At 41.0% G+C, this 26,820-nt stretch overlaps 1 protein-coding gene across 37 annotated transcripts in view; it reads right to left on the bottom strand.

The window, feature by feature from the left end:
• Positions 1 to 21,433: 21,433 nt before the first annotated feature.
• NRXN1 (neurexin 1) overlaps positions 21,434 to 26,820 on the bottom strand; it is a 679,845-nt gene continuing 674,458 nt past the window's right edge. For all 37 annotated transcript variants that reach the window (XM_071422858.1, XM_071422867.1, XM_071423014.1 and 34 more), the window contains one exon: positions 21,434 to 24,842. In XM_071422858.1, the coding sequence (XP_071278959.1) occupies positions 24,535 to 24,842 (308 nt within the window). In that variant the 3' untranslated portion in view covers positions 21,434 to 24,534. The remainder of the gene's footprint in view (positions 24,843 to 26,820) is intronic.

Below are 26,820 nucleotides of genomic sequence, written 5' to 3'. Positions count from 1 at the left end.
AGCTCAGATGAGAGATGCACAAGAGCAGTCATTTAAGACAGTTCTTTCTCAGTAAGTTGGTTATTTTGGCTCCCATTTAGAGAGGATGAGCCTGTCCTATAAACAGAGGCTCCACTAAATGGGGACTAGGTGTCTAACAGTGTTCAGCATCCCATATGGGCACCAGATGACTGCAAGGCAGGTTCTGCAGCACTGTAATTCTTTATTAGATTTGGCCTTTAGTGTTTCAGCTCTCCATCTGTGAAATCAGGATAAAAGCACTTCCCTGTTTTGTAGCTCATTTTCATACCCAATTGTAATTATTACAGAAAGATATTCAACACTGCACCACTTTCCCAGAGCAGTTACCAACATAGTTAAGCAGGAACAAAGCACAATATGGATGCTTTTAATCTGATTTTATAAACTTGACACATAACTTTTGGCATCATTCTGTAAGGAATTGGTTGGAGCTTAAATGACACTTCCAATTCACTTCTGGGGAGATAACTGCATTCATGGCTAGGTGGATGTGCAGGCAGCCTCGTGCTGCCAGGCACATAGCTCACAGCTTCACTGCTACTAGTGCCCAAGAGAGCCATTTTATTGGAGTGGAGGTGTGATTAACCCCACTGGATGCCAATTAGCTCTTCCAACCACATGATCTATCAGAGACTGTCAGTAACTTTGATTTCCTTGAAGCATTGCAGACTGCAGTGGCTCAGGAGCTGCTCCCCGGGTGTCCAGGTGTCTCGGAGATAAAACTACAGGTAGTAATCTTATCATCTGTCCCTGAAGATGTCACCTCTGTTCATCCAGCTGAGCTCAGATGCCATGTGACAGGTGTGGATCAGACACCTGGAATGTTTCCTGCTCTCAGCCCTCTTTCCTAGCAGACTTCTCCTGCCTAGCAGGGACAGCTGCATAGGATGCTGGTCCTCATGAGGCACCCATGTTTAACCAGGACCACCTGGCTACAGCCTCTGCAGGAGCTCCAGAGTCAGGAATAGGCTCTCAGCCAGATGTTAGGCTCCCAGTCAGCTTTAAACATCTTCTAAGCCACAGCAGCAAGGCTGGGTTTAAAACACATTAGCCTGGGCAGCAGCTGAAATGCCTGCACTGGGCAGGCACAGTCAACATGCAGCTGTCTGTAATGGATCATGCACCACAGAGGATAAAGCTCTAATTGTTACTTAACTCAGCAGTTTCAGCTAATGAAAGAGCCAGGATAATTGTTTGTGGTTCTGCTGTTCTTTCTGATTTCCTGACTCTTCTGATTTTGATGACTGAAGGAGACTGTTCCAAGGTGAGCTGTTCTGAGGGGCCTGAGCCACTCAAGCTGATTTCCAGAATGGAAGTGGAGTTCCTGGTCTTCAAGGAAATTATTGAAATATTACCCTTGGAGTTTATTTGTGGATCTGTGAGCCTTTCTGTTTTTTCACAGTCTCCCTTGACACATACAAGAACATGCTGTTAAAAGTAATAATACTTTTAAAACCAATAATTCAGTTTCTGGGTTTTCTTGTGACTCAGCAGCAATTTTCATTTCTGTCTCAGGGAAGGGGAACCCCTTTCTCTCCCCTTTGACTTGGAGCAGAGTGAGGGTGTGATCAAGGTGTGACCCCCTCCCTGTGCACATCACCTTCATTGACAGTACAATACAACACATTAGACTTGGGGCTGCTGCCAGCAGGGTTCATGCCCCTTTTTTATCCAGCTACGAGGATGAGAACCCTCATGGACAGAGGGAACACATACAGGAGGCTGTAAGTGCTGAAACCACCTCTGCAAGATTCACCAGAGCTCCTTCTGTCAGGGAGCCCTGTGTGCAGCAATGACATTTTCATGAAATGGTGGGCAAGCCTCATTACCATGTCCTGGGGAGAAGGAGGACGTTGGGCAGTGAGCTGTGCCTCCATTCAGGAGGCTTCTCCCACCAGCCCAAATGCTGCTCATCCCACTGCACTCTTGTGCCCCAGAACTGCTTGCTCCCTGCGAGCACAGGGCAGAGCCCACCTGGCAGGCTGATAAATCATGGATGGCTCGTGGTTGTTAGAGAAACACCGGTTCTGACTGAAAATACAGAGGTATTTCAGGGTCTGCGAGAAGTTATTTGGATACAAAGGACTGCAATGTGCAAACAGCAAGGCTTTCTTTGTCCTGTGGGAATGTGAATTAGGTGATGCCTGTGACTGAGGTAAAATACTCACTGTTAGTTAAAAAAAAAAAGAGGTAGGGTCATCAGATGTGTAAAATTCTATTCTTCTGTCTTCTTTCCTTTCCTTGTTCTCACTTCAGAAATGAGAATTGGCTTTCACAGCTGGAAGACAGAGGGTTTTGCACATTAGTAGTCACAGTGAAGGTCAGCAAGTCTGACTTGCTCAGATATCAGCTGAGTACATTGGATCTCATTTCATTTTATTCCAACTGCAGAAGCAGTGCTGATCAACAGTGTCGCATTTCCTTTTCTTCAGCACAAAAGATGAAGCGATTGTTCCATGAGGCAGCAGTGGGGCAAGGAAAACAGGAGAGGAGCAGCACACCCAGCACTGCACTCACTACACCTGTGCCCTGAGCTTTGCCCTTCCTCAGCTCTACCCCTTTTAGTGCTAACAGGGGGGTTACAGACAGCCCTTCTGGGGTTTTGCAGTGTTGCTACAAGGTATTTCAGAGTCCCTTATATACTCAGAAAATGCAGACACCTGCCTCGTGAATGCCTTCTGAATAGGAATGCTGGGAGAAGTGGTACTTAATATTTCTGCACCGAGTGCACACATGTAAGGATTCTACTGTTCAGTGTTGGATGTATCTCTGCCTGAATCTCCAGGGATACAGCAGCAGGAATTTTCCCTCCCAGAGGCCAGAGAAGCTTTCTGAACCTTCCATGTTAAAGTAAGATGGGGGAGGCCCTTTGTGAGTGAGTCCAAAGGAACAGGGATGCAGACTACAGGAGGAAACTCCACTAATATTCTTGAGTGGCATTCAGCTCCTAAAAACCTGAGTACCTTGCAATAGTTCTGTGTGGCAGAGGACTACTGTCCACTTTTAACAGCACGGGAGCAGAAGTGAAACAAATGGATGAAGAGCCTTAGAGGAAGCCTGCAATGTAGAAAGGGTCAAAAAACATTTCTGAAATGTGATGCTAATTCATTTTCTATTGGGACTTTTTTTTTTTGTTATTTGATCTCCAATAATTCTCTTTAACACCTTGAGTTCTTCACTTCCATGCAGTAATGCTGCTCCTAAGATAACACTGTGAGGTTCCAGTTGCTGGGACATTTTGACCACAGATAACTGAAAAAGAGGCAAAGAGCTCAAGCAGTGTCAATTATTGTCTAGTTCTTGCCCAGGACAGACAGAAAAACCATGATCTCTGGAGAAGAGCAATGATTGTTGACAAAATCTGCATGGGCCTCCAAGCACACTGCACTAACTTTCCTCTGTACACTCCTTAACATTCCCTGGCATCGATTTCCTGCATGTTAACAAGACTGTTAGAAACATAATAGGGGTGCTGCTAATAACCCCATGCTGGTGTTTGCTCAAAACTCATCAGAAAGAAGTAAACCTGCCCCCAAATGCCAATGAGAGCCCACAAAGCTGCTTCTAAGAGCAGCAGGCACTCCTTCTGCCCAAAAAGGGCTGTCCTGTCTTTTCTCTGGCTGCTGCATGTCAAGTGAAACAAGCAGCTGCAGACAAGCTGTATTTCTAGAAGAAGCAGATTTAATATGTGGCCTGACCTGGTCCAGTCTCCTTTGCCTGGAAAAAAAGAGGCATCTGGAAGTCAGGGTGCTGAAGGCATTTAAATTGGTACTAGACACTTGTCCTGCTGCCCAGCAATGCGGAATTTTCAGTTGTGAGTGTCCTTGAGGTAATTTCACCAATAGAAATTCAGACTTTAAATTCTGCCTTGGTCAACTTGCTTGACAGTTTTACAGCAAAAGTGCATAAAGTGAAAGAGGGAGGCAAAAAAAAAGGAAAGTATTCTTAAATATCCCTTGCTTATTTATGAGGAGACTGGAGGGGAAGGGAAAGAGGAGGCTCTTATTTAGCCTGTTTGTAAGGGAGCCTTGTCATAGCTCCAGGCCATGCAGAGAGGATGTTCTTGTGAGGGAGCATCCTCCAAATGAGAGCTTTTGCCTCTCAGTGACCACTGCAGCAGCTGCTGCCTCAGCTGAAGAGGTCAGCTGGCAGCCTGGCTGGGTTTGTGCATCAGGGACAGCAGCAGCACTCAGTGGCCTCTGTATCACCCCAACCAACACTTTTTAGTTATTAGCCACCTGGGATGGAATTAAACTGCAGTCTGAAAATGAATATTTTTATGCAAAATGCCACATCCTGCAGGCTTCCACTCAGCTTCCCTGCTCCTGCAAAGAGCAGTGCTGGGAGCATGCACAGCAGAGCAGCCGTAACAGTGGAAAAGAGAGGTTTTACATCACCACTGGGAATTATCCTGTTGTACCATCTCCTTCAGAATCTGAGTCTGGTTTTGTTTTTGGGGTTTTTCTTTTTAGGAGTGGGAAACATTGATTATACATTTATGGTGAGTTTTGCCACTGTTAAAATGCAAACTGCAATTTTGTCACCAAATGCAGTATTTCTGAATTACTGCACTTTGAAGCCCCAAAGGAGCCCCAGAGGAACACTTCTGAGTACTTTTTCTATTTTAGATTGCTAGCATTTTTCCTCAAGACTAGCCAGATAGATCTAATACATTCCTGATAGAGCAATTTGTTGCTGTTGATTTTTTTTCTTTTGTCAAATGACCTACACCCGCTCACAAACACCTCTAAATTTTTCAACTTTTGTTAAGATATTTCTAAACTGAATAATTAAATAGCTTTTTTAATTTTTTTTTTTCAAAACATTAAATGAGAACACCAGACTCCAGCTGTCTTTGTAATATCAGCCATGACAGGGAGCAGGGGAGTTACTCTGTGCAGGTGTTCAGCAGAGACAGGAGCTGCTGCTGAGAGTAGTCCCAGAGGCAGTGGCTCCAGACAGAGCAGGAAAGCAGGGAAAAGTGATTCTTCCCTGGCCATTTCCCCCCAGTTTCCTTCAAATCCCAGTGAGAAGAGCCACAGAGACAGGGAGAAATGCTGGAAGAGGCAATGTCCTGCCCCCAGGAAGGCACTGATGCTCCCTGTTTACTGGCAGATGATCAGTGCTCAATGTGTTCCAGGGATTTCCCCACAGCTGTGCTGCACTGCTGGGCTTCTGCTCACACTGATCATCATCCAAAGCTCTCACTGCAGCCATTCCATTCCAGCATTTTTCCCAGTGACTGCACAGGGTTTTGGATGAGGCTCATTACAGCCAGTAGTGCTGGCTGCAGCCAAATTCTTGGCCTGTGTTTTGCAGGTGATGGGAATAGATGATCACAGTTATTCTTTCTGACCAGAAAATCAATGAAATATCTTCTTCTGATATTCTTTCCCCCCACTAACAGGGAGCACTTGTTCTGCTCTGTTCCTGACCAAGTTTGCTGGGAAATATTAGGTTTCATATTGTTTTTTTCTCACTGAAATGTTTTCACTGGGATGCTTAGACATCAACACATTTATATCCAAAGGATCCTGAGGAGGTTAGCCAGAGGTGATTACGTCTCAAATGATGTTGTACTATAATTGCTCAGGATATCAGCTTAAATGAAATAATCTGCACAGGAGAGAAGAAACAGTAAAGCTAAGGAAGGAAATTGCTGCTATAATTAGTAGAGTACTTTTCTTTGAGGTATTAGAAAGAAATGTTTATAACATAAAATCCTGAAGAGGATGACATGAAGCAACAACAGGCTGGATGGCAGAGCCTCTGTTACATTACAAGCTTCCTGAACATTACCTGCACAGAAAGGGAGGGTAGGAAGGTAGCTAGAAAATAGCCTGGGGTGATCATCTACCTCAGACTCTTTGGAATTAGTTACAAAGATAAAAAGATATGAGACAGGTACTCTTGTTTAGTGTCTTCTGTCACTTCTCACTTTTCTCACACTCATGTCTTGCTATCAGCTTCAAGTGGCACAAGCAGACCCACAGCCAACAAGGATAAGAAGGAGAAGCTCCATACAAACAACTGCTTGGCTTTTTTCTTTGATCAGTTTTGTCTCTCTCCCTGCCAGGCTGTCCTGAGCAAAACCTGCTCTGAAATTCTCACAGCTAGAGCAGCCTCCCTGTGCTGAGCATAACAATGCCAGGCAAAGTCTTCATGTTTCCTCTCCAGCTCCTTTGCTGTTTCTAGAAATAGGAAACTCTTTATTGAAAGCTCTTTGGAGCGCTTTAACGTGCAGGTAAATACTTGTGTGAACCTCACCAGGACAACACACATGATTAAAAATAAAAATATAATCACCCAAGGGAACATTTCCTGGTCTAGAGCCCTTCTGAACTCGCTGAACACTGCAAGTGGCCAAACATTGGGTCATTTTGGGCATCAAGCAGAGCCTTAAGGCATTCACTAGTTCACAGAACCTTTGATGCAGGGGATTGCAGGATTGCATTTCATTCCTGGGGTACCTCAGTGTAACAGAATCCTGAGCACAGATTGGATACAGAAATTTTTCTCACCAAAGTCTCAGTGCCAATGATGCTCTTAAATACATGAAAACCTCATGGACTTGGCAAGGAATCTGCCAGATAGATCTGTTTTAACCTTTTCCTTCAGATTTTGTACCATTTCCAATGGGGTGACCAGAGAAAACAGAGACTGGAAATTCCTGAGTTACAGGACTAGTCCCCATTTTTGTTCAAGCCACTGCAGCTCTGAAGCAGCAAATTCTTGAGGAACAGCATGGTTTATGACACAGAACAGCCACAAAAAAGACACTAAAAATGATGAGCAACCTGGCTGAGCTGCCCCATCCACTTCTCTTTAGAGCAGAGTGACCAATGGTTGCTGCTGGTCAGGGAGGTCGCCCTGGCCTGGAGGATGCAGAGTGGGGATGGGTGTGCCTCATGTAGCTCATGAACCAGGGACCCTTCCATAGACACAGGACCATGTTGTGCCCTGTGCTCTCACACACATTCACCTTTTTTGTGAATGACCCCCAGGTGCAGCTGCAGAGCCCAGAGGACTTTGAGATCAGCATCTATGGAAGTGATGAGCCTGGACCACCTCAAACTGGAGAAGCTGGGCACTCGCACCAGGTGATGAACAGCAGTACCCCATTAGCAGGCCCCAGTGTCCTGGTTTGTTAGCTCCTGGTATATGATTCATGCTTTAAAATTCTATTTAATTACAGTAATTTGATTTGGCTGGGGTGGGGGGCAGTGGTTGGTTTGTTTCAGGCACCTGCATTTTATCTCAGCAGAAAGAGCAGGCAGTGGGTGGCAGGAAGGACAGAGGAATTCTCACAGCCATTCCAGTGCAAAGCCATCTACTTAATTCAGTGTGGAAGCACTGCAGACACTGAGGGCAGGTGCTCTCCTGAGAAACAGAGCTAGAGCAGATGTAAGAGATGGATTCACTCCTCTGTGCCAGTACTATTTAATGCACAGATACCATCCTGCTCTCAACACAGAATCTTACTTTTCTTCCCAAAATCTCTTGAAGCAGGAGCTTTCTTTCTAAAGATACTTGCTTCAACATATTTGTTTAAAATTATTATCCTGAAATGGAGCACCAAGTATATAAATTTGAAAGTATTTGCTTTACCAGAACTTGGTTTGTATAAAAATTCCTGAATATGTTTGGAGCCATGGATGTAAAGACACTGAAAAAGAATCTGTACCTGAGTGAAACAGACAAGACATGGGGGAAAGAAAAGAGGGACCCCATTTTACAGAGATTTGAGACTATTAGCATGACTTGCCCAAGGTCATGGAGAACCTGGAGGGGACTGAACTGGGAGCACTGCGGTCCCAACACAAAATCTTAATTACCAAATCCAATTTTCCACTTCTCCTTTCATACGTTTTTTTCTTCATACATTAAAACACTTCACATAAGCTCTCTCCTTTTTTTTTGTTTTCCCCCAGGAAGAATAGGAAAAGCAAAGGCTGCAATCCACCCTTGTTAAACTAGGTTGCACAGCCAAACAAATTTAAAATGATATCTCAGCAAGATTTTGCAACCTGTCTGCCACAAATAAAAGGACTTTCACCCTGCAAACATGTGAGTGCTCAGGAGAACTAGCTGAGAGAATTTAGCAAGGTGCCTAATGAAAGAGATGAGCTGCAATATGTATATGCATGAGTTCATGTATTATTTAAACCATTCTGATCAGAATAAGCATCGTGAGCACAGCACTGAAAGTGTCACCAGTGTTCATGCACTGAATAACTTGCCCTCATAAAGGTGTAATAATGTGCTCATCAGTTTTGTTTGTACTCCCAAAGCAGCAATAGCATAAACAGAAAATAACCCTCAATATTGCACAAAGCACATAAATATAAATCTAATTATATCTTTCCTTGACATTATGACCAAGAAATGACAATGGTCACTGAAGTATAACAGATGAGATCAAGGGTACTCCAAAAGGCCTTTGTAAAAGTCTGCTTCTGTGTTCAAATCCAGCCTGGGATTTTGGGGTGTTAAAATATATATATAAGGTTGTTTAGCCTGCCTCAGTAACTTGGTGGTGGGTCCTTTTATCTGCTAGGCAACAGGTTCAGGTTATATTTTCAAGGATTCTGAAAATGACCCAGTGTTTGCTGCCAGGCACCACATCTCTGTCCACAGGTATGCCACAGACTGGCAATGAAATCAGAGTGCTGATGGCTCCCTGGGAACATGTCCTGTCCTCAGTGGTCCCAAGAAAAATGGTGCTGCATGAGGTGGTGAGAAGGATGAGAAAGGAGAGAAGAAAAAAAATGAGGGAATGAGGTAGTTCTCAAGGCAGACTAAAAGGACCCTGCCTCTGTCCACACACAAAAAGATGAAGCATTTTAAGCAAAAAGATGAAGTCATACAAGCTAAAATCAGGGCATAAAACAAACAGAAAGACCATCCACAGATTTCTTTTATTGTACTCAAATGGTTGCCTCAGTGAAAGATTTCTATACTAAACTGACTTATGAGCTGTGATCTCAGTCTTTTGGATTTTTTTTTTCTTTATGTGTTAGTGAATTGTACTTTCATGTGGGAAACTTGTGCAGCAGCCTGTTCTTGCTGGTAAAAGTGGTAAGACTCCCACAGGTTTCATTCAAAGGTTCAGGCTGTTAATGATGACTCAATCAATCAATCAGTCAAGAGACGAGAGGCTGCAGGGAGAACTGGAGCCAAAATTGGTTTCAAAATTCAGTGAGCTCATTTGCTCACCAGCTGAATCAGATATCATCTCTGGAATAGTAAAGAAAGGGGCAGATCTCTAGGAGTCTTTGGGTAGATACTTTTGGGGAGCACCATCACTCAGTGATTTCCCTGCAGTTCCTGTATGTCAAAAGTTTCAGGAGAGCAAGGGGCAACAGGGCGGTGCTGGCTGGGCACTGGGACACGAGCAGATGCAGGAGGGATACCAGGGCAGGAGAGGCCAAGGTGGCCAGGGCACCACATGATTTGGGTTTTTGGGGATCCAGAAATGGCAAAGGAGCTTGAAATGGCCAGGCAGGGTAGGGGTGGTGAGACACAAGTATGAGCTGCCTTGGAAAGGTGATCTGGTGCTCCACAGCAGAATAAAATCAAAGCTGGATCTGTGTAGTCTGCATTCAGGAGGGGAGACCTAAGACCTTTCTCCTCCAGGAGGTATTGTGAGAATTCACTTATGCCATTTGGCTTTTTATAGCTGGCAGTTTAAAGGATGTTACTAATCATCTTATGCTACCAGTAAATTCTGAATACACTTATCTTCATAGTCTATTATTGAGAAGGGTTGTAGAAAATTATAATTCTCATCTTTCTCTGAATGCAACTGTCAAGCTTATTATTTTTTGGATTTTTTTAAACCAAGACCTTTAAAGTTAGCTTATATACTAATTACATTGAAGCAGCTCATAAAGTTTGAGGAAGAAATGCACAATAAATGTTTATTTACCCTGCAACTGTATGTTTCACTAGATCTGTTCCATTTTCCCTCTTTAGGAGATAAACAGTAATAGATAATGTGAAGACATAAATGAGGTATTTATAGCACAGAAAAACACAAGGTTGCTCTATAATACAGGCATGCTTAGACCCAAGTGAAAAAAAAAAACCAAAACTAAATAATGAAAGGTGCATTTAAACCAGATATACTTAAAACAGTATTTTAATAAGTGGAGCAAGGTATAACTGACACAAGCATATCTACATTGTTTTGTGTCTGCAGGTTTCCAGTTATGCAGAACAGCTTGTAGTCTTTAATATTTCAGTTCAGAAGGGAAGAAGCTTTAAAAAAGGGAGGAAAAGAGGAGAATACAAAAAGCTATCCAGCACTCTGGATACTACTGGGTCTTGTCTCTGCTTTTTTCCTCCATCTCTAACATCCTAAATCTTCAAGATCAGAATGTTTAATCCAGATGCTGCCATAATCAGATGAATATCAGTTCAGTGCACCCTAGTGATACTGCTCAATGAATGAAATTATGTTTGTTTTGATCAAGGCCTTATGAACTTCCCAGTTTAAATAAATCTTGGTATTACAGGCTCTGTGAGTGCTCACAGTTCCCATGCACAAGAAACAGACAAACAGACTTGCCATTTTGTTGTCTCTCTACTGTCCAGAATACTGGCTATTGTTCTGTACATAAGATCGTTAATTGGGGAAGATTTATGGAATTGAGATTAAAGCTCAGGAAATTTGCATGTGATGCCCAGCTCTGCAAAAGGCTTTTTTCAACCAGAACATGATGACACATTGTGGACACCTTTTTTGGAATCTTTTCCCACAGCTGGTGAATGGTTTCTTTCAGCCCTGACAGCAGCACCTCCAACCTCAGCCAGTACCAAGAGCTCTCTCAGGAAGCACAGTTGGAGGGCAGGAGGATCAGCAACAGGCCAAGAGCCTGGGAATGGGGGGCAGCCACCAGAACCTGTGCAGAGAGAGGCTCCTGGACACCCATCAAATCAGGCAGTGCCCTCCAGTGAAGCACACTCTGGTCACACAGGGGGACAAGGGAGCAGGGGATATTCACAAGACTAGCATTTCATTAAGGGAATACACCTTTGATGAATGTATCTTCAGAAAGAAGCCTTTGTGCCTCACATAAAATAGGAGAAAATGTATTTTTCTACTTGAGCTCAGGTTATGTATTAATAATGGAAGACTTTCCAGATGGAAAATGATGAATATATGCAAAGTCTTGCCACAATTTAAGTAAGGCTTTTTAATTCAAAGAAAGGAAAAAAACCTGTAATGTGAGCTGTCTAGACTCTCAAGAGGAAGGGGAGAGCATTTATGTTTTTTTCACACAAATATCTGAAATGATTTATACATTACCCTCTGAAAAGGCTTATTTTTATCAGATAACTATAGAATTATCTAGATTAGACTTTTATCATGGAGATAGTTAAATATACAGTGAATTTCTGTGAAGTGAATCCTATTCTACTTTCCAAGAGTCACTGTGTTTATACCCATATTTTTAAGGACTTTAAGTTATGGAAAGGTTTAACCAGGTCAGTCCTTTGACACCTAAATGAAAGCTGGAGGTATTCAACACCTAAATATTCATTTGAATAACATGCAACAGTTTGAAAGAACAAGATAAACAGGGTTGAACTGGGATAACACAGAGTTCAGCCTCTCTCTGATTTTCTGTTTCTCCTAAGAACATAAAGAATTGACCAGTTTGTTTCAGTTTGGTGAGAGTCAGTAATTCAATAACATGCCATATAATGATGAATATGCCAGAGTCAAAAATCAATGACAGAGAGTGTAAAACTTTAAAAAGTTGGTGAATTATTTAGGTGTCTCTCTTAACTGAGCATTTTTTTTTTTCCAGGCATGTTTTTGAGTAGCCAAGTGTGTTTGGAGAGCTGGCTATTTTTTTTTTTTTTCCTCAGTCTCTGCATTTATTTCTGTATCTGCCTGAAAGTCCAGTTAGCTGCAGCTAAGGTCACAGGGAGGAGATTTAACACAGATGAGTCAGAAAGGCTTAACAAGTTACCACCAATCTCCTCAGCTGACACCATTCTCCATCACAGGCTGGGATTTTTTCCCCTCTCAAAGTCAAGGCAAAAATGCATGAGCCTCAACCTCATTCATTATTGCTTAAGCTCAGACACAGAGCTCCTGAGGCAATCTCCAAGCACTGTATCACATGCAGATACAGTGGCTCAGTTAATGCATAATAACTTTAAAGAGCTTCCAGAATTCAAGTCTACGACCCTAATTCAACACAGGCTGCCATTGTTCTTCAGAAATTTAGGTCTTCATAGCCACTCTGCTGGCTTTCATCTTGCCTTTGATGAGGCAAAGCCAAAGTGTCCCTGGCAGCACTATTGTTCTAGGGTATGCTCCTCTCCCACCCTGTACAGAAGAAGGCAGAAGAGAAGAAGCCCCAATATCAGTAATTGGAGCTAAATTAGATACAGTTACACTGACATAATGCTTTGTGCTTGTTATTTTATCCCTCATTTCTTCCTAACCTCTCTTGCTACAAGGAAGTTTTGCCCAGTCTAAGCAGCTTTTCTGCTAGTAAATGTGTTGGCACAATTTTTACAGTATTTCTGCATCATAAACACTAGCATGGACTGGGTACTAGTAAATAGAACTTACAATCAGCCTTCCCAAAGAGCTCAGATCATAATGGCTTGCTTTACTGTGTGCTTTTGAAAGCTGGACTGCATTAAGGTGTCTATATGGGCTCAGGGTTTGAAACAAATCTAATATTCATTGTGAAGGTGCTTGAGCAAGAATAGAGATCCTGTGTCTCTCATGGAGAAGAGGAATGAAGGGCAGGGAGGGAAAAGGAAGGTGAGATTGCCCTCTTTCCCCCAAGTGTCTGCTCTATATATCCTCTAAGGAGGTGGAGAACAAAGCAGAGCAGTCTGATTTGGCAGGAAGCAGCTGATCCAAGATGAGGCAGTTTGCATTACCTCTTATTTGGAATTCCTGTCCTTCCCTCAGACATATCCCTTTCTGCTCCTGTGGAATAGTTACCTGCTCAGAGATCTGCCTCAGTCCCTAAACAGGAGTTGGGAAAAGCCTTTGAGAAACAGTGCAAAACAAAACTAGAAGGACTGATTTAATTTCTCCCACCTGCTTTGACTTGAGGGGCTGTAAAGCACTGCAGAAGATTCTCTGTAAAATAAGAAGCTTTCCTATATTGTATTTATCCTGTTAACCTTTTAATCCCACCAACTTTACATTCAGCAGATTTATTGCCACCATTTTGGTTGTGATCTTGCAAAAGGACCCAGTTCATCTATAACTTGGTCCTGTCAGTGCTATCTGTTGCTGTAGTAACACAGTAGTGCTATACACCTTCAGGAATCAGTGCTGCAGAACTGTTGACTTTTCTAATAAGGAAAAAAAAAAAAAGGAAGATAAAATACCCTTTGATTACATCTATCATTCTTTGTGTTGCAGTCCTGTAACAATGGAACTTTAATGTTCCCCCTGAAATAAAAAGGAAAAAAAGAGAGAACAGGACTTTGTCCATTGTGTGAGGTTGAAGGGAGGTCTTCTCAACTTTAGATCCCTGGGACATGGACATATATTGCTGGGCTCAGTTTCATGCTGGTACAGTCACAAAAAATTGTAATGAAGTCTACAGAGTTATGCTGACAGAAAATCCTCTGAGCAAGGCTGGAATCAAGCATCTAACTTCTGTAAAGTTGCACTGGCTGTTCCTGTGGGCCAAACTGAAGATATATTCTGGCCCACCCAGAAAACGTAACTCTACCTCTGGAATGCTCCAATGTTTGGTGGTGGATAAAAACCTTTGCTTGCAGCAGGAGCCTTGTTAACCAAGAACATCTTCCTTTCATTCCTGCTTTCATTTCCCACTGCATACACTGGAAAACTGGATAATCAAGAAGATCCCTATTCCTGACCAGTGCTGATTCAAACATAAATTTTAAGTAGCACCTTAAATGTTTGCTGCAATGTGTATTTCTGTCTCCTTTGTCCCACTGAACACCAGCAGGGTTACAGCTGTACTTGTATGCACAAGTTGTGTCTGTGCCTGGACAAACACATGCTCATACAAGCAGCAAGATCAGACTGAGCAGTAGATGCTGCAGAAATTATTATTCCTGTCCACATTTATCCTTACATGGGTGTAGGTATATTAGGAAAATTAATGCTCTCTAAATGTACTCAATAATGGCAATACACTGGTGAATAAAATTCAATGGACAATTATTTAATTTTATCTAGGATAAAAACCTTAGAAGAAGTGACTCTCTTTCCCTTACAGTAACATTTCACGTGTTGCAAATATTGTTATTTTAATGAAAGCCTTGGGCTTTGCAGTCTGAGTCATGTATTTGGAGTGCTTGAAATGGACACCACTGTAGCAACAGAAAAAATGACTGGACAGTATTAATGGATTCCTTGTTGCCTTTGCTTTTTTATGGGCCTTTGGTGTAAGTTTTCTCAGATTACTTTAAAACTCCAATTAGAATTACTTACTATCCTAATGCTCAATTATATGAAACCTGTTTACATCATATAAGAGACTGAAAGATGATTATGATGTACCCCAAAATTGATTATAATTTGATTGTTCTTTCCCAGCATTAGGTAAAAATCAAAGCAAAAAAACCCCAAAAAGCCACACATACAGGAAAAGCATATGCAGTGACATAAGCAATTCTCTGACTCCAGAAATTCCTGGTGGATGATAGTGGGAGTTCTGAGGAGATGTGGTTGTTCCTTGAAGGAGCTCCAGCTGACAGTGTTCAATCCACTGAAAGAAGTGAATGAATCAGATTCAAGTGGAGCCCTGGGATCACCCTGTAGTGGAGGCTGAACACGCCCCTAAAAATGAAATTGCAGGTGCTTTGCCATTGCTTCTAGAGGTGCTGTGTCTCTCTCCCTGCTGCAGAAACCAGAGCTGTGAGAAAAGCTGGGCTGTCCAACCTGCACTGAGCTCAGGGCTACCCCCCCAGTCCTAGGCTGTCACACCACACATAGCATTGCGGAGTTTTTTAAAACAATTTTGAAACCCAAAGTGTCCTGTTTGTACAGTCTCCATGTTGTTAGTCTGCATTATTTATGGCTGTAACTTCAGGATTTTCACATCTCACCAGTCTGCCAAACTAAAAGCAAATTATGAAAGGCCACTGAGGACTGCAAAAGTTATGTAGCCACACTAGTCTATTGTCCATCTTAAGAAGTCAGATGGGTTTTAGGGTGTTTGGATTGGCTTTTCTTTATTCAGGGTTCAGGATGTCTGGTCAGGGATGTAGCCTCCCTCTCAATCTGCTCTCTGTAGCACTTTCTAATATACTGATTTATTTCAGGTGCTATGGACTCCCAGAGAGAAGAGAAAGAAGAAATCCCTCCTCTCATTGAAATGAATGGGAATTTTGCCTCAAATTATGTATTAGTGCCAAGTTCTGCTTTTGAGACAGGGGCTTTGCTAGTGTGCAGCAGGGCCTGTGCAATAGGCCCCAGGGATTAGTAATCACTGGAAGTTTTCAGTGGGCAGCAGATGCATAAGATGCAAAGATGTGCTCACATTCAAGTCTGGCAAAGCTGCCCCCCAGAAAGGCACCAGATTATTGCCACAACTTTGCTCACAAGCACTGAAACCTTCACTCAGGTTATGTGGTAACTGCCACCAAGAATTAGATGAACAATAATTCAAGTTTATCTTTGAAGTCTCTAAAATTCTAAATTGGCTTAGATGATAGAAAAATCTCAATATGTCTAAAAACTATAAATTCATATTCCTGTTGCTGAATTGAACTGTTCTCAAATTAAATGGAACTCTTTCTGAACAAAAAAAAAAACTTATGTTAACAGAGAATTTTTCTTTCTATAATTATCAACTTTTGGCAAAACTTAATAATAAAAATAGACTTCTCAAGATGCTTTTTAGAACTTAGGCAAAACTTATAAGCAGCTACTTACACACAAATATGGTCATTTACAAGAACTCAGATTTGAAAAATTTTCTAGCATCAGTCTTTGATGCCTAACACTTAGAAAACTAAAAGAATTAATGATGACTATTCAGAATACTTGTTTAAAATGTTCATAATAATATGCAGTGTGCCAGGGGGAAGTGTAATCACTCTGAAGTTAAAAGCAGCAATGAAGTCTCAATCTTAATGGAAATGGCAGCTTTCCTGTCTGCAGCAGTTACAAGAAAAGATCTCAAAATGTAGCCCAATCTCTTGTGGCTTCCCATGATATTTTTAACACTGACTACAGTGGGAAATGTATTGCAATTAATTCCCATACAGGAATGAATTTATTTTGGCGAGAACTCTGTTAGAGAAGACTTTAAAAACTTTGTTTAAAAGTGGACCTGTCTTGAAAAATCTGGATGCAGAGTTTCCAAAAGACTGGATTTATTCACTGTGGTTCCTCTTCTGAGCAGTGGCTGAATCCATTTCTGCCCCACCCTTTCTCCCAGTTCACCCACTCCAGCAGCTCCAGCTTGCTTCCACCATACTTCCAAGTCACAATTGCATCATTGCTGGTCTCAGTGTTGGTGACATGGCTCCCTCAGACAGTGCCCACCTAAAAATACTTCCATATTTATCTCAACCTATTCAAAGGAAACAAGCCTTTTAAACTGTGATTTCTTTAGGTTTTAACAAAAGGGTTGAGGGGATGCTATGTAGCAGTGTGGTGGTTAAAGAGGAAGATGAGGGCCAGAATTAAAGACACTGAGTCTTGTGAAAATGCAGGGGAGGCCTTTATGTCAAACAGCAATTGTCATTTGGGGCTGGGTACTAAAAATACCCTACTTTTCTTTTCTTGCAGTGAGTTGTTACAAGCACACTGGAATATGCCAAGGCCCAAAAGATATTTTCAACACCGAAGTTTTGTTTAAGATCAGGAGTACAGCTCCAAAACAACTCAGCTGTTACCACTGCCTACAATTAACTTCACAGAGCACTCTGCAAGAAGGAATGGACACTTTGCAGATTCAATTAAATGCATTAATTAAACAAACCTAACCACTGATTGGCACTCAGCCTAGGTGACCAGACTACAACTGGTTCAAAGAAAATCCTAAAATATGACATGGACATCAGGTCCACAGCATCAGATACCATGACCTACAAATTTATTCCTACTATTCTTGCTAGTGCAGATGTACTCTAACCTATGAGTCAAATCCAGCAACCCATACTTAGACAAAGCTCTTAAAATAGATGAGACACTGCTGTAGGTGATGACTGTTATACTTGTATTATCAACATTTTGAAAGACTCCCCTAAAAAGAGCCTGAAGACAGGTATAAATGAGCTTCCAAACAAATTTAGCCTTAAGGAAAACTGAACACAAACTTGCCTTTCCCAAGCACCATCCAGCAACAAACCAAGACTCAAATTAATTACCTGAAATTCCTCTGCTTGAAATATGGAGATTTGCTGGTAAGCATGAGATGAACCCTGCTTGGTTTTTGGGGTTTTTTTCTTCATTTCTCTCATTGGATGATGTTCTTTTCCTGCTCCCTGGACCTGCCCATAAATCAAATATAAGCCACTAAATATCCATCTCTGTATTGGTTGCAATTGGTAGCAATGCTGAGTCTAAAGGAAAATCTTTGTACAACTATCTCACATGTAAAGTGAAGGGTCTGGCAGCTGCCTTGAGCTCTGTGCTTGCTAGCAGGACAAGCCTTCTACCAGGTGGGATGATTTAACAAATCTGCTCCCTCTGCAGGTGTAAACAGTGAGGAATTAAACCACCTGAAAGGCTGATTAGAAGATAGTGGCAGATGGAGTAAGATTTCTCAGGGGTGTGCATCTGCATTATCATTTCCTTTAAGATTTTAACATCTTCTGCTGAAACTTGTCTCTGTCCCTATGGTTTAATAAAGTCTGGATATCATCCTGAGTCAATTTCCTGGTCCAAACCTTTGAGACCTGGTGTCTTAGAAAGTCAGGGATCCCATATGCTTGTGGGGTGAGTTTAATGCCTGTGGGAGGTTTTCTCTGCCTGGCCTCCTTCCCCAGGAGGCCTGAGCTTCTCCTCTCTGGTGTGAAGCACAGGCAGGCAAAGTGCTAAAGGAACACTGAAGTAACTCACAATGAAATTCCTGAACTCTCTATGCCACCACCTTTATGAGAAACATTTTGTTTTCCTTTGAGGCATTTGGTTACTAAGGAAAGCCTGTGCCTTCTCTAGCTTTGCCAAGCCACGAGCCCTGGGGCAAGTTCCCCAAGCAGTCCTGGTTGTGAGACCCTTGTGGCTGAATTTCCCCCCCTTTCTGTAGCCACACCAGCCCAGTGCCTGCAGCTCTCACATCCTGCCCATCCTGAGGGGGTCCTGAGGCCAAGGCAATCCTGGACAGAGTGAAGGTTTCTCACCTGGACCTGCAGCCACAGTTCCTCTTTGAGATGATGCTGGCTGTAGTGGCACATGTTTTGGGAGCCCTCAGTGTGTTCCACAGAGCAAGCTGCTGCACTATTCCTAGAAAATGAATCTCAATTTCAAAGGGAACAGGGAGGTTTTTTTGGAAACAGCTGATCAGCTGTCGTGCAGCAGGTGGTTGTGTGGAGCCTGCCCAGCTCCCCAGCTTGGAGGACACCTGAACAGCAACCTGGCTGCTGGTCCTGGAAAAGCCACTGCAGCCCCACAGCCTGTGCCTCTGTTCTGTCAGCTGCATCCCAAACTGTGACTATAACAGGAGTATTTTGCTGTTTATCATCCAATAAATGCTCGCTGGCTTGTAATTGGACTCACTCGTAAGAGCCCAGCCAGCGTGCCAACAGTTATTTTTAGCTGCCCAAATTCCATTTCCCTGTGTTATTTGCTGCAACCAGACTGACACATTCCTATTTTGATAGCCTTGCTGTTGGTCCCTGTGCTTGCTGACAAACAAGCTCATGCCTTTATTGTTTACCAAAAGGATGTTTTTGAGGATTACTGACCTGGATTTCTAAATCTCTCAAGTGTATGCCAGCATGAAATTTCTGTTCTTAAAGGCAATTTACTCACTGAAAATCCCACATCCTTTGAAATAACTCTACCCCTCATGTCACCTTTTTTCTTTAAAAAACCCTCAGTTTTTTAAAGATTGTCTACCACAGTCAAGTCCAACTGGAGGAGCAATGTCATATGGAAATCTGTTTGTTCTGAACACAGTGGTCTAAAGCTCCCTCATGAAGGGAAGCAGAGGGATGGAATCTGATCTCTTCTCTCTGCTGACCAGAGAAGGGATCCAAGGGAATGGCCTAAAGCTGTGTTAGGGGAGGTTTAGTTTGGATGTCAGGAAAAAGTTTTTCACCCAGAGGTGCTTGGGCCCTGCAACAGGCTCCCCAGGGCAGTGCTCACAGGAGCAAGCCTGACAGAGTTGAAGAAGCATTTGGACAACAGTCTCAGGCACTTCTTGTGACTCTTGGGGTGTCCTGTGCAGGGCTGGGAGCAGGACTAGATGATCCTGATGGGTCCCTTCCAACACAGCTGATTCTGTGATTTTGTGAAATTAAGATATTGGTGTAGCAGCGAGTGACTAAGAAAAAAAGCAAGGGGCCAGACTTTCTCTGACAGAAGTTAGAGTTGGTGGCTGAAGTCTGTCAAAGACCTCCAGTAGGAAGGAACCTCCAAAGTAAATGGGTAAAGGACTGGTTCAGTTCTGGCCCTGTGTCTGATGAAATTGAGCTCATGTCTATCTTTTCTGGAATTTCTGGTTCAAAGCTTAACCCGTGGGGGATGCTTCTGGTTTCATGAAGAGCAGTGACCAACCAAATCAGTTGCAGTCCATCCAGATGAATCAGAGGCCGGCAGGCAAGCAGTTTTATCATTCCCAAGCATTTATCAATTTATAAATTGAATTAAATGCAGCATGGACTTCTCTTTCTTTCCATTCCCACGAGAGCCAGAAACATTTTAACATTGAAATACTTATGGATTTTTAAAAGTGAGGGCTTTAAAATAAACCAAATAGCCTGCATTTCAAATAAAATTATACTGACAAGAGTGCCTGACCCAGCAAAATAGTTTTAAGAACCTCTGAACAGGCCTATACTGTACTTAAAAGCAAACTTCTATAATCAAAATGAAAATGAGATCCAGAACCGCAATTTAAAACTGCTTCATTGAACTATAAAGAAGTCACATAGGAGGAATTAACAAACACAGTTGCCATTTACAGCCTATGTGAGCTTTATTTGCCTTATTCTAAGTCACATTTGGGGGTGTTGTTTAGTTTTTTTCTCTTTTTTCCTCATCTTGTAAAAGCTTTTTAACTGCTTGACCACAGTGGTAACTGATGATGGAGGCCACCACTTATGGTGGCCAGATAATGATGAATAATGTAGGCAGTGAGAGGCCATTAGGATTTTGGTAAAAGGGAATAGTATACACAGTATAGATGTAAAAAAGGAACATTATACACAGTATAGATGTTAAAAAAAAAAAGCAACAGCTACATCGTAGAACAAAAATAATAAAATGTGAATTGTTTTTGGTTTTGATTGGGGGTTTTCTTTGTAGTAGTAGTAGTAGGACAAAAATCACTATTGTTATAGCTCCATCAAATGTGTATAAAGCATTTTCCTAAATGGAATATTCAGTATTTATTTAAGTACATTCACAAGACCTAATCTCAGTATAAAGCAGTTTAGAACTTTCGAAGTGTTTTATACCAATGGAAGATAGGGACTGTTTTTCTCCAGATATTCCTGAGCTTCAATTATCTAAAATACTTCAGTCTATACGTAATTAAGCAGATGAATAAACCTCACTGAAGTCTAAAAGCTGCTGATGTGATTTAAGATGATGCAAAATTAAATTCTATTTGGAGCTTAGATCCAAAAGCTTAACTCCATCCCCATTCAGCAGTACATTTAGGCAAGTTTAGACACTTGCTTAAATCAATAGGATTAGATGTTTTCTTGTAGTTGCCCATGAATTTAAATGCCATGCTAAGTAGGAAAGCACTTGTGTAATGAATTAGCTCCGGTTGAAATTTTGTAATTATTATCTAGAAATGTTTTTAAGGACCTGAAATACATTCATTTTCCCATTAATTTTAAAATCATCTTCTAGACAAGAGAAAATGTTTTCACTTTTAACAAATGTTTTAACTTTTCATCCCATTACCTTACCCTCCTCCACCTTATTTCCACTACAGAAATCAAAAAGTGGCAAAAAGGAGAGTCCTTTTTTCATACAGACGGGAAAGAGAACATCACGTTTTAATTTTTTGATTAAAAAATACTAGAAAATTTCAAATTAAGCAAGTCTCTGCAAAAACCAATTAATTGATGTTATTAATACTTTTCTAAGTGGGCCAGTTGAACACAAGACTTGAAGGTTTTCACTGAAATGTATAAAGAGCTCTGAGGCTACTTTTTCCTGACATTAATGTTTGTAACTTGATACCAATTTACCAATTTTTTTCACAGCCTCAGGATGAAGAGGTACTCACAATCTAGGAACAAGACAAGAAACAAGGCAGCATTTGTATTAAGAAACATTTTTATTAACAAAACAGTAAATTCCACTTGCTTAGCATTTCCAATAATGAATAAATTGGCCTTGCAACAAATAAAAAAATTGTAAATATCTATCACAGAAAGCACTATAAGGTTAGGGGCATTGGGCCTCTCTTTGATGTCTTAGGGTTGAAAGTTTCACACGTTATTTAGTGTTTTGTTAAAAAAGGCAACACAATACAGTCATAGAAATGAAGCCATCTCAGTCAAACAAATTAGGTTATTATAGAGAAAGGATCCAATTTTATGTTAGGTAGTTGGTTTATGTCTGTTTGTTGTTGCTGCTGCTTTAAAAAAAAAAAGAAATTTAAATCCACTTGCTGGCATTTCTGATACATCCATAATTTTTATTTTTTTGTTAAATTATGAAATTAAAGAGGAAAAAGGAGAACCTTCAGAAACAGTGTTAAAATTGTGTTTTCTTATTTTAATAGTAGGAGATCTTTTTTTTCTTTTTGTCCTTGATGTATGGATTTAGTTAAAGATTGATCTACCAAACTGCCTGGAAATTGGCCTGACAATGCTATTTCATTAATGCAATCAATACCAAGCAGAAAAGACCATTTCATCTCACCCAAATCATATTCTGTCATGCCCAGTCTCCTGTCAACAGATTATTCTTGTTCTTCTAGGTACCTTCAAGCACTAAAATCTGAACACCACCTGGCTTTCAACTTCTTTCCCCCCTCCAGCTGGAGTCTCTTGCTTCCAGCAATGATCTCCAGTCACCCTTGCCCCTGCCATTCCCTGAGTACAGCTGTCTTGTAAAGGTGGGAGAAATGATGAGTGCCACAGGTGAACAACGATCTAAGAAATGAACATCAGATGGATTTTGTGGTTTTTGAGAGTGGTTTTTTTCCCTTCATTTTTTGCGTAAATGCTAATGAAAATAAAAAGTCGTTTCACAAATGCAACATGTCACACCTTGATGTGGTTGGCAAACTTCAAGAGAGGTGTTTCCATGTCAGCTACATGTATTTTTAAAGTGCTCTGACTCCCAGATAGATAGCTGTACCAGTTCCCAACTTTATTTCATCAGCTACAGTGAGTAACACACAACAAAATGTTTTGTGTCTGCTGTTTAAAGCTAATTTTAAATTTCTCCTTCCTGTCTGTAAAGTGTGAATATCTATATCCCTCCCAGGAGGCCTTCTGATGATTTGGTTGATTTCTATTGAACTACCCTCTTTCTGTCTAATGCATTCCCTTTGAACTTCTGTGTAAATAAAATGTTATGCTATGATTTATTGCTGTGAAACTAATGAAATATTACTAGAAAAAAATTCCAAACTTAACGTGTAAATTACAGCATTACGTTTCATGTGTTTAACTAAAATGCATTAATGTTTTATATATGCAAGATAAGCTGTGTCACTTTAAAACATAATGAACTTATATCTGTCTGGTTATGATGTCTTGCAATACTACACAATCAACTTAGCTAAAAATACTTTTTCATATGTCAAAATGCCCACCATTGAAAAATACTATCGTGCACCTCAAGAGTATTTCCTTTTTGGAGAAAGGGATAAATTCTGCAATAGAATCAGCCTGGATAATTACAATGGGTATTTTTAGATCTTTTACCACCTAGTGCTGTAGTAGCTGTTCTTCATATGAATGCCAGATAAACACTATATGATACTTCCTAAGATTCTCAAGAAACTCATCATTCTCATAATTTCTAAGAACAAGGTTTCTGTAAGGCAAACCATGCTCTCCAATAGTGAAGCTTTGACTGGAAGCCAAAGGCCAGTTTAAGTCACTAAATATTTAGCTAATTAATGAATGTATATTTCTAGGAAAATTGGCCATTCTGATCAACTTCATTGATGCATATCAGGAGCAAGAGATGGGGATAGGAGGGAGAAGACAAATTACAGTAGAGATATATTTTTGCTTTCTAGTCCACTTCTTTCATACAAACTACTGAAACTTAATTGCAACATAATAGAGCTGTACAGGTAAGAAAAAAATTAGCTGACTCTTATATACATTCATACACATCCCCCTTTGTATAACCACTACACTGTAAATTAAAAATCAAAAAAAAAAAGGGGAAAAAGTCTGGGACAATTTATAATGGCTGCAAAAAAACTGAAGAATGTCTGTTGCTCCAGATGTCATAAAACTCTCTATACCTAGCAACACTTATAACATTGAGTTTACCAAAAATGGCTGAAGAGCAGATATAGTTTGCATTTTCTATACAACAGGCTATAAAACATCACTTATCACAGTCCAGAAAGCACATATAGATGTGTTTTTATATAAACATATGTAATAACATATTAAGCGTGCATGAAAATTTCCCAATGATTGCATCTATGCCCTCTTGTTTTTCTTTTTTTTTTCTTTTTTTTTTTTTAATATTTTTGTGGAAATGTGCCTTATATTCCAGATTTTTGTTTTTGTTTTTGAAAATAAGGCCTCCATACTATTTTCCTCACAACCAGAAAGGGGCTTTTTGAAAGTATTTCTACATAAGTCTTCAGAAAAGCCAGCACTTTGTTTCAAAATGCAAGTTTCCAATCACTGCTTCACTGCACCAGACGGCAAACTCTTTATGTTTGCTTGTTGAGTCACCATATATAATGACAGTCTTCTCTGACAATAAGACTAACTTACTTCTCAAGAAAGCGCTAGCACTTTGGCTAAATCCAGAATCATAGGTAGCTTCTTTTTTCTTTTTTTTTTTTTCCTGTTTTGTTTTTTTTTAAATTTGATTTTTTTTTCATATTGTGCCTCGATGTTGTAGTAATACTCCTTGCTTTATGAGTGCGTGGTGTCATCATTGTCTTTCAGAAACGTTCCAGCAACATAAAGACAGGCAGAGTAAATGAAAACACTGTGGATGTTAGGGAATTTATCAGCTCCTGTTTCTGAAAAACAAGAGCATGAAATGCTTGTTTTTAAAAACAGTCTTTCCTTTCTGATTGCATTCCCTGTCTTTTCTGTTTGTTTGTTTTTGAATGTGCTTCATAAAAAGTAAAGTAAATAAGTTTGTATTATGTCTCAGATAAAATGAAGACTATTTCTATACAAGCGTTCTTTTAGATGTTGAGATCAGACATAGTACTCCTTATCCTTATTTTTCTTGTTTTTGTTGGAACTTTTAGCGCTGTTGGGCTGCTTCTCCTTGATCACAGCCCCGTTGGATTGTGCTGAGTTACTGATGTAGTTTCGACTCTCGTCCACGTGGTAGGAGCCTTCGTCTCGATTCCTGTACTTGTACATGGCATACAGGAGGATGAGGATGCACAGCGCCGCCGCCGCCACGATCCCGACCACCATGCCCGTCGTGCTGCTGGATTCACGGATCACCTCGGACGAGCCGGGGTACTCCCGTCCTCCTCCTGCCCTGGTGGGGTTTGCTGTGGGTAGATAGGGAAAGAAAGGAGAGGTTATCCTTGAGTTTGGACATGGAGGAGTCAGTCATGCCTGCTGCTACCGTCACGTGTCCTTCTAGCCGCACCCATGGGCCAGGACAGCCTAGAGATGCGCTGATGCCTCAGGTTTTAGGTTTTTAATTTTTCAGATTCTGTTCTGCTTTAGTGTGTAAGTCTGGGCTTCATATTAGGGGATGGTAAGTTCTCTTCACAGAGCAGGGAGACAAAACCATTCCTCCTCTAGCTGGGGACCCAAGAACATCCTGTCCACATCTCATGCCCAAGAGCATAAACAATGGTGAAATGAAGAGAGAAAACAAGAAAGATGGGACTTCATGGGCTAAAGCTGTAATTGGACAATCAGCTTCAATATGCTAAGGGACCAAAACTTATAAAAGTGTGAGACCCTGTCATGTGTGGTCCATATTTTTTTTTTTGGCCATTTTGGGTTGTGCTGCCCAAGGTGGATCTATTGAGGCCTTCTAATAAATCCCTATGCCTTAGCTCCATCCAGTCTCTGTTCTAGGTCAGCCTTCACAAGGCATCAGTGTTCCCCATCTACTAGTCCAAAACCAGTTAGGGTTGCAGCCCATCCCTTTTTCAGGCTTTTAAACAAGTAATAGGACAGCAAAGAACATCTCATTCTAGCCTTCAAGGGTATAATTTGTCCTAGTGTGTTGTTAAGCAAATAATGCCTAAATAATCTGAAATAACAGACGTGCCACAATTTAAATGCAGGACATGAACATCTCAGAGGAAAGGATTTCCCTCTCCCTTTCTCTCTCCTTCTCTTTCTGTAGGGAACAAAAAGTGACACCATACTATTTATTGAGAAGGCATTGACAATAAGACAGAATGGAGGGTTAAAAAAAAGTTAAAATGGCTGATAGCAGCCAATAAATTCACTACAAATAAGGTATCCTCAGCTCTCCTGTACACTTCCCTCACCAAGCTTTTCAGTTTCTCCTTTCCTTCTAATATTTTGTTTTCTTTTTTAAAATTAATTATATTTATTCTTATTGCTTTTAGAGAGCTATCCAACCCTATCTCCTATTTTCTACTTTGGAGTCCTCCTTGGATATGGCTGCACTTCAGAGAACTTTTTCACTCACTTCCCCCATTCCATCTTTTCATCATTGATGCCATTATCAGATGTTCCTTTAAGGATTGCTTTCTGCCCCAAGAAAACCTCCCAAATTGCACAGAGCAAGGACTCAGCCTCCTAAGAACCCACCTCTGAGGCCAGACTCTGGTCTTTTCAGCTGTGATATGAATAGAACTGACCTATGTCTTCACACTGGAAAATCTTCTTCATAGGAACTATTGTGTAGTCTGGCATATTTTGTCCCCTTGCACAGCCATGAGGAATGAAAATTCCTCCTAATTCCAGGAGGAATTTTTAGTTTAAATGCTCTCAGCACACACAGTGCTTTTGTGTTTTCCATGATCTCCTTTCTTTGTTGAATTTTGCAGCAGGAGGGGAGGCAGATTTTTGGATAGAATCACTTAGAGTGATGATAGCTGAGATGGATCCTCTCTAGCCTAACAAGTGTCACGGACAGAAATGAAGTTATCTGGGTTTCTGCATTAGTCCTCTGATTATACCAGCATTTCCAAACTTCTGGGAGGCTGTGTATCCTCAGCACTGCCAGCCTTGGCTGAACTCAGGAGAGCCAGGCTGGCTTGGAGAAACTGCATTTATGCATCATTATGCATGGCTAAAAATTCAATCAGTAAAATACAGATGCTAACTAAAGTACTAAATGGTAGCTTTACAATATATTCATGATGTTAACTTTATTGGGGTGTGCCTACAGGTAGCATTGTTCTGAGGTGTGTTAGAAAAGTGTCTTGCTCAAAGTCCACAAAAGCACACTATGCTCCATAGTCACTTTTTTAAGCACTGTAAAGGCATAATAGGAAGAGGATGATTTTAAGGATGCTACATTAAAGGTAATGCCAG

The sequence above is a fragment of the Agelaius tricolor genome, unplaced genomic scaffold (genome assembly GCF_023055355.1).
Source record: "Agelaius tricolor isolate 1412-34295 unplaced genomic scaffold, bAgeTri1.0.p SCAF_1, whole genome shotgun sequence".
Classification (NCBI taxonomy): Eukaryota; Metazoa; Chordata; class Aves; order Passeriformes; family Icteridae; genus Agelaius; species Agelaius tricolor.
The sequence above is the reverse complement of the archived record's forward strand: the minus strand, read 5'-3'. Positions and strand labels throughout refer to the sequence as shown.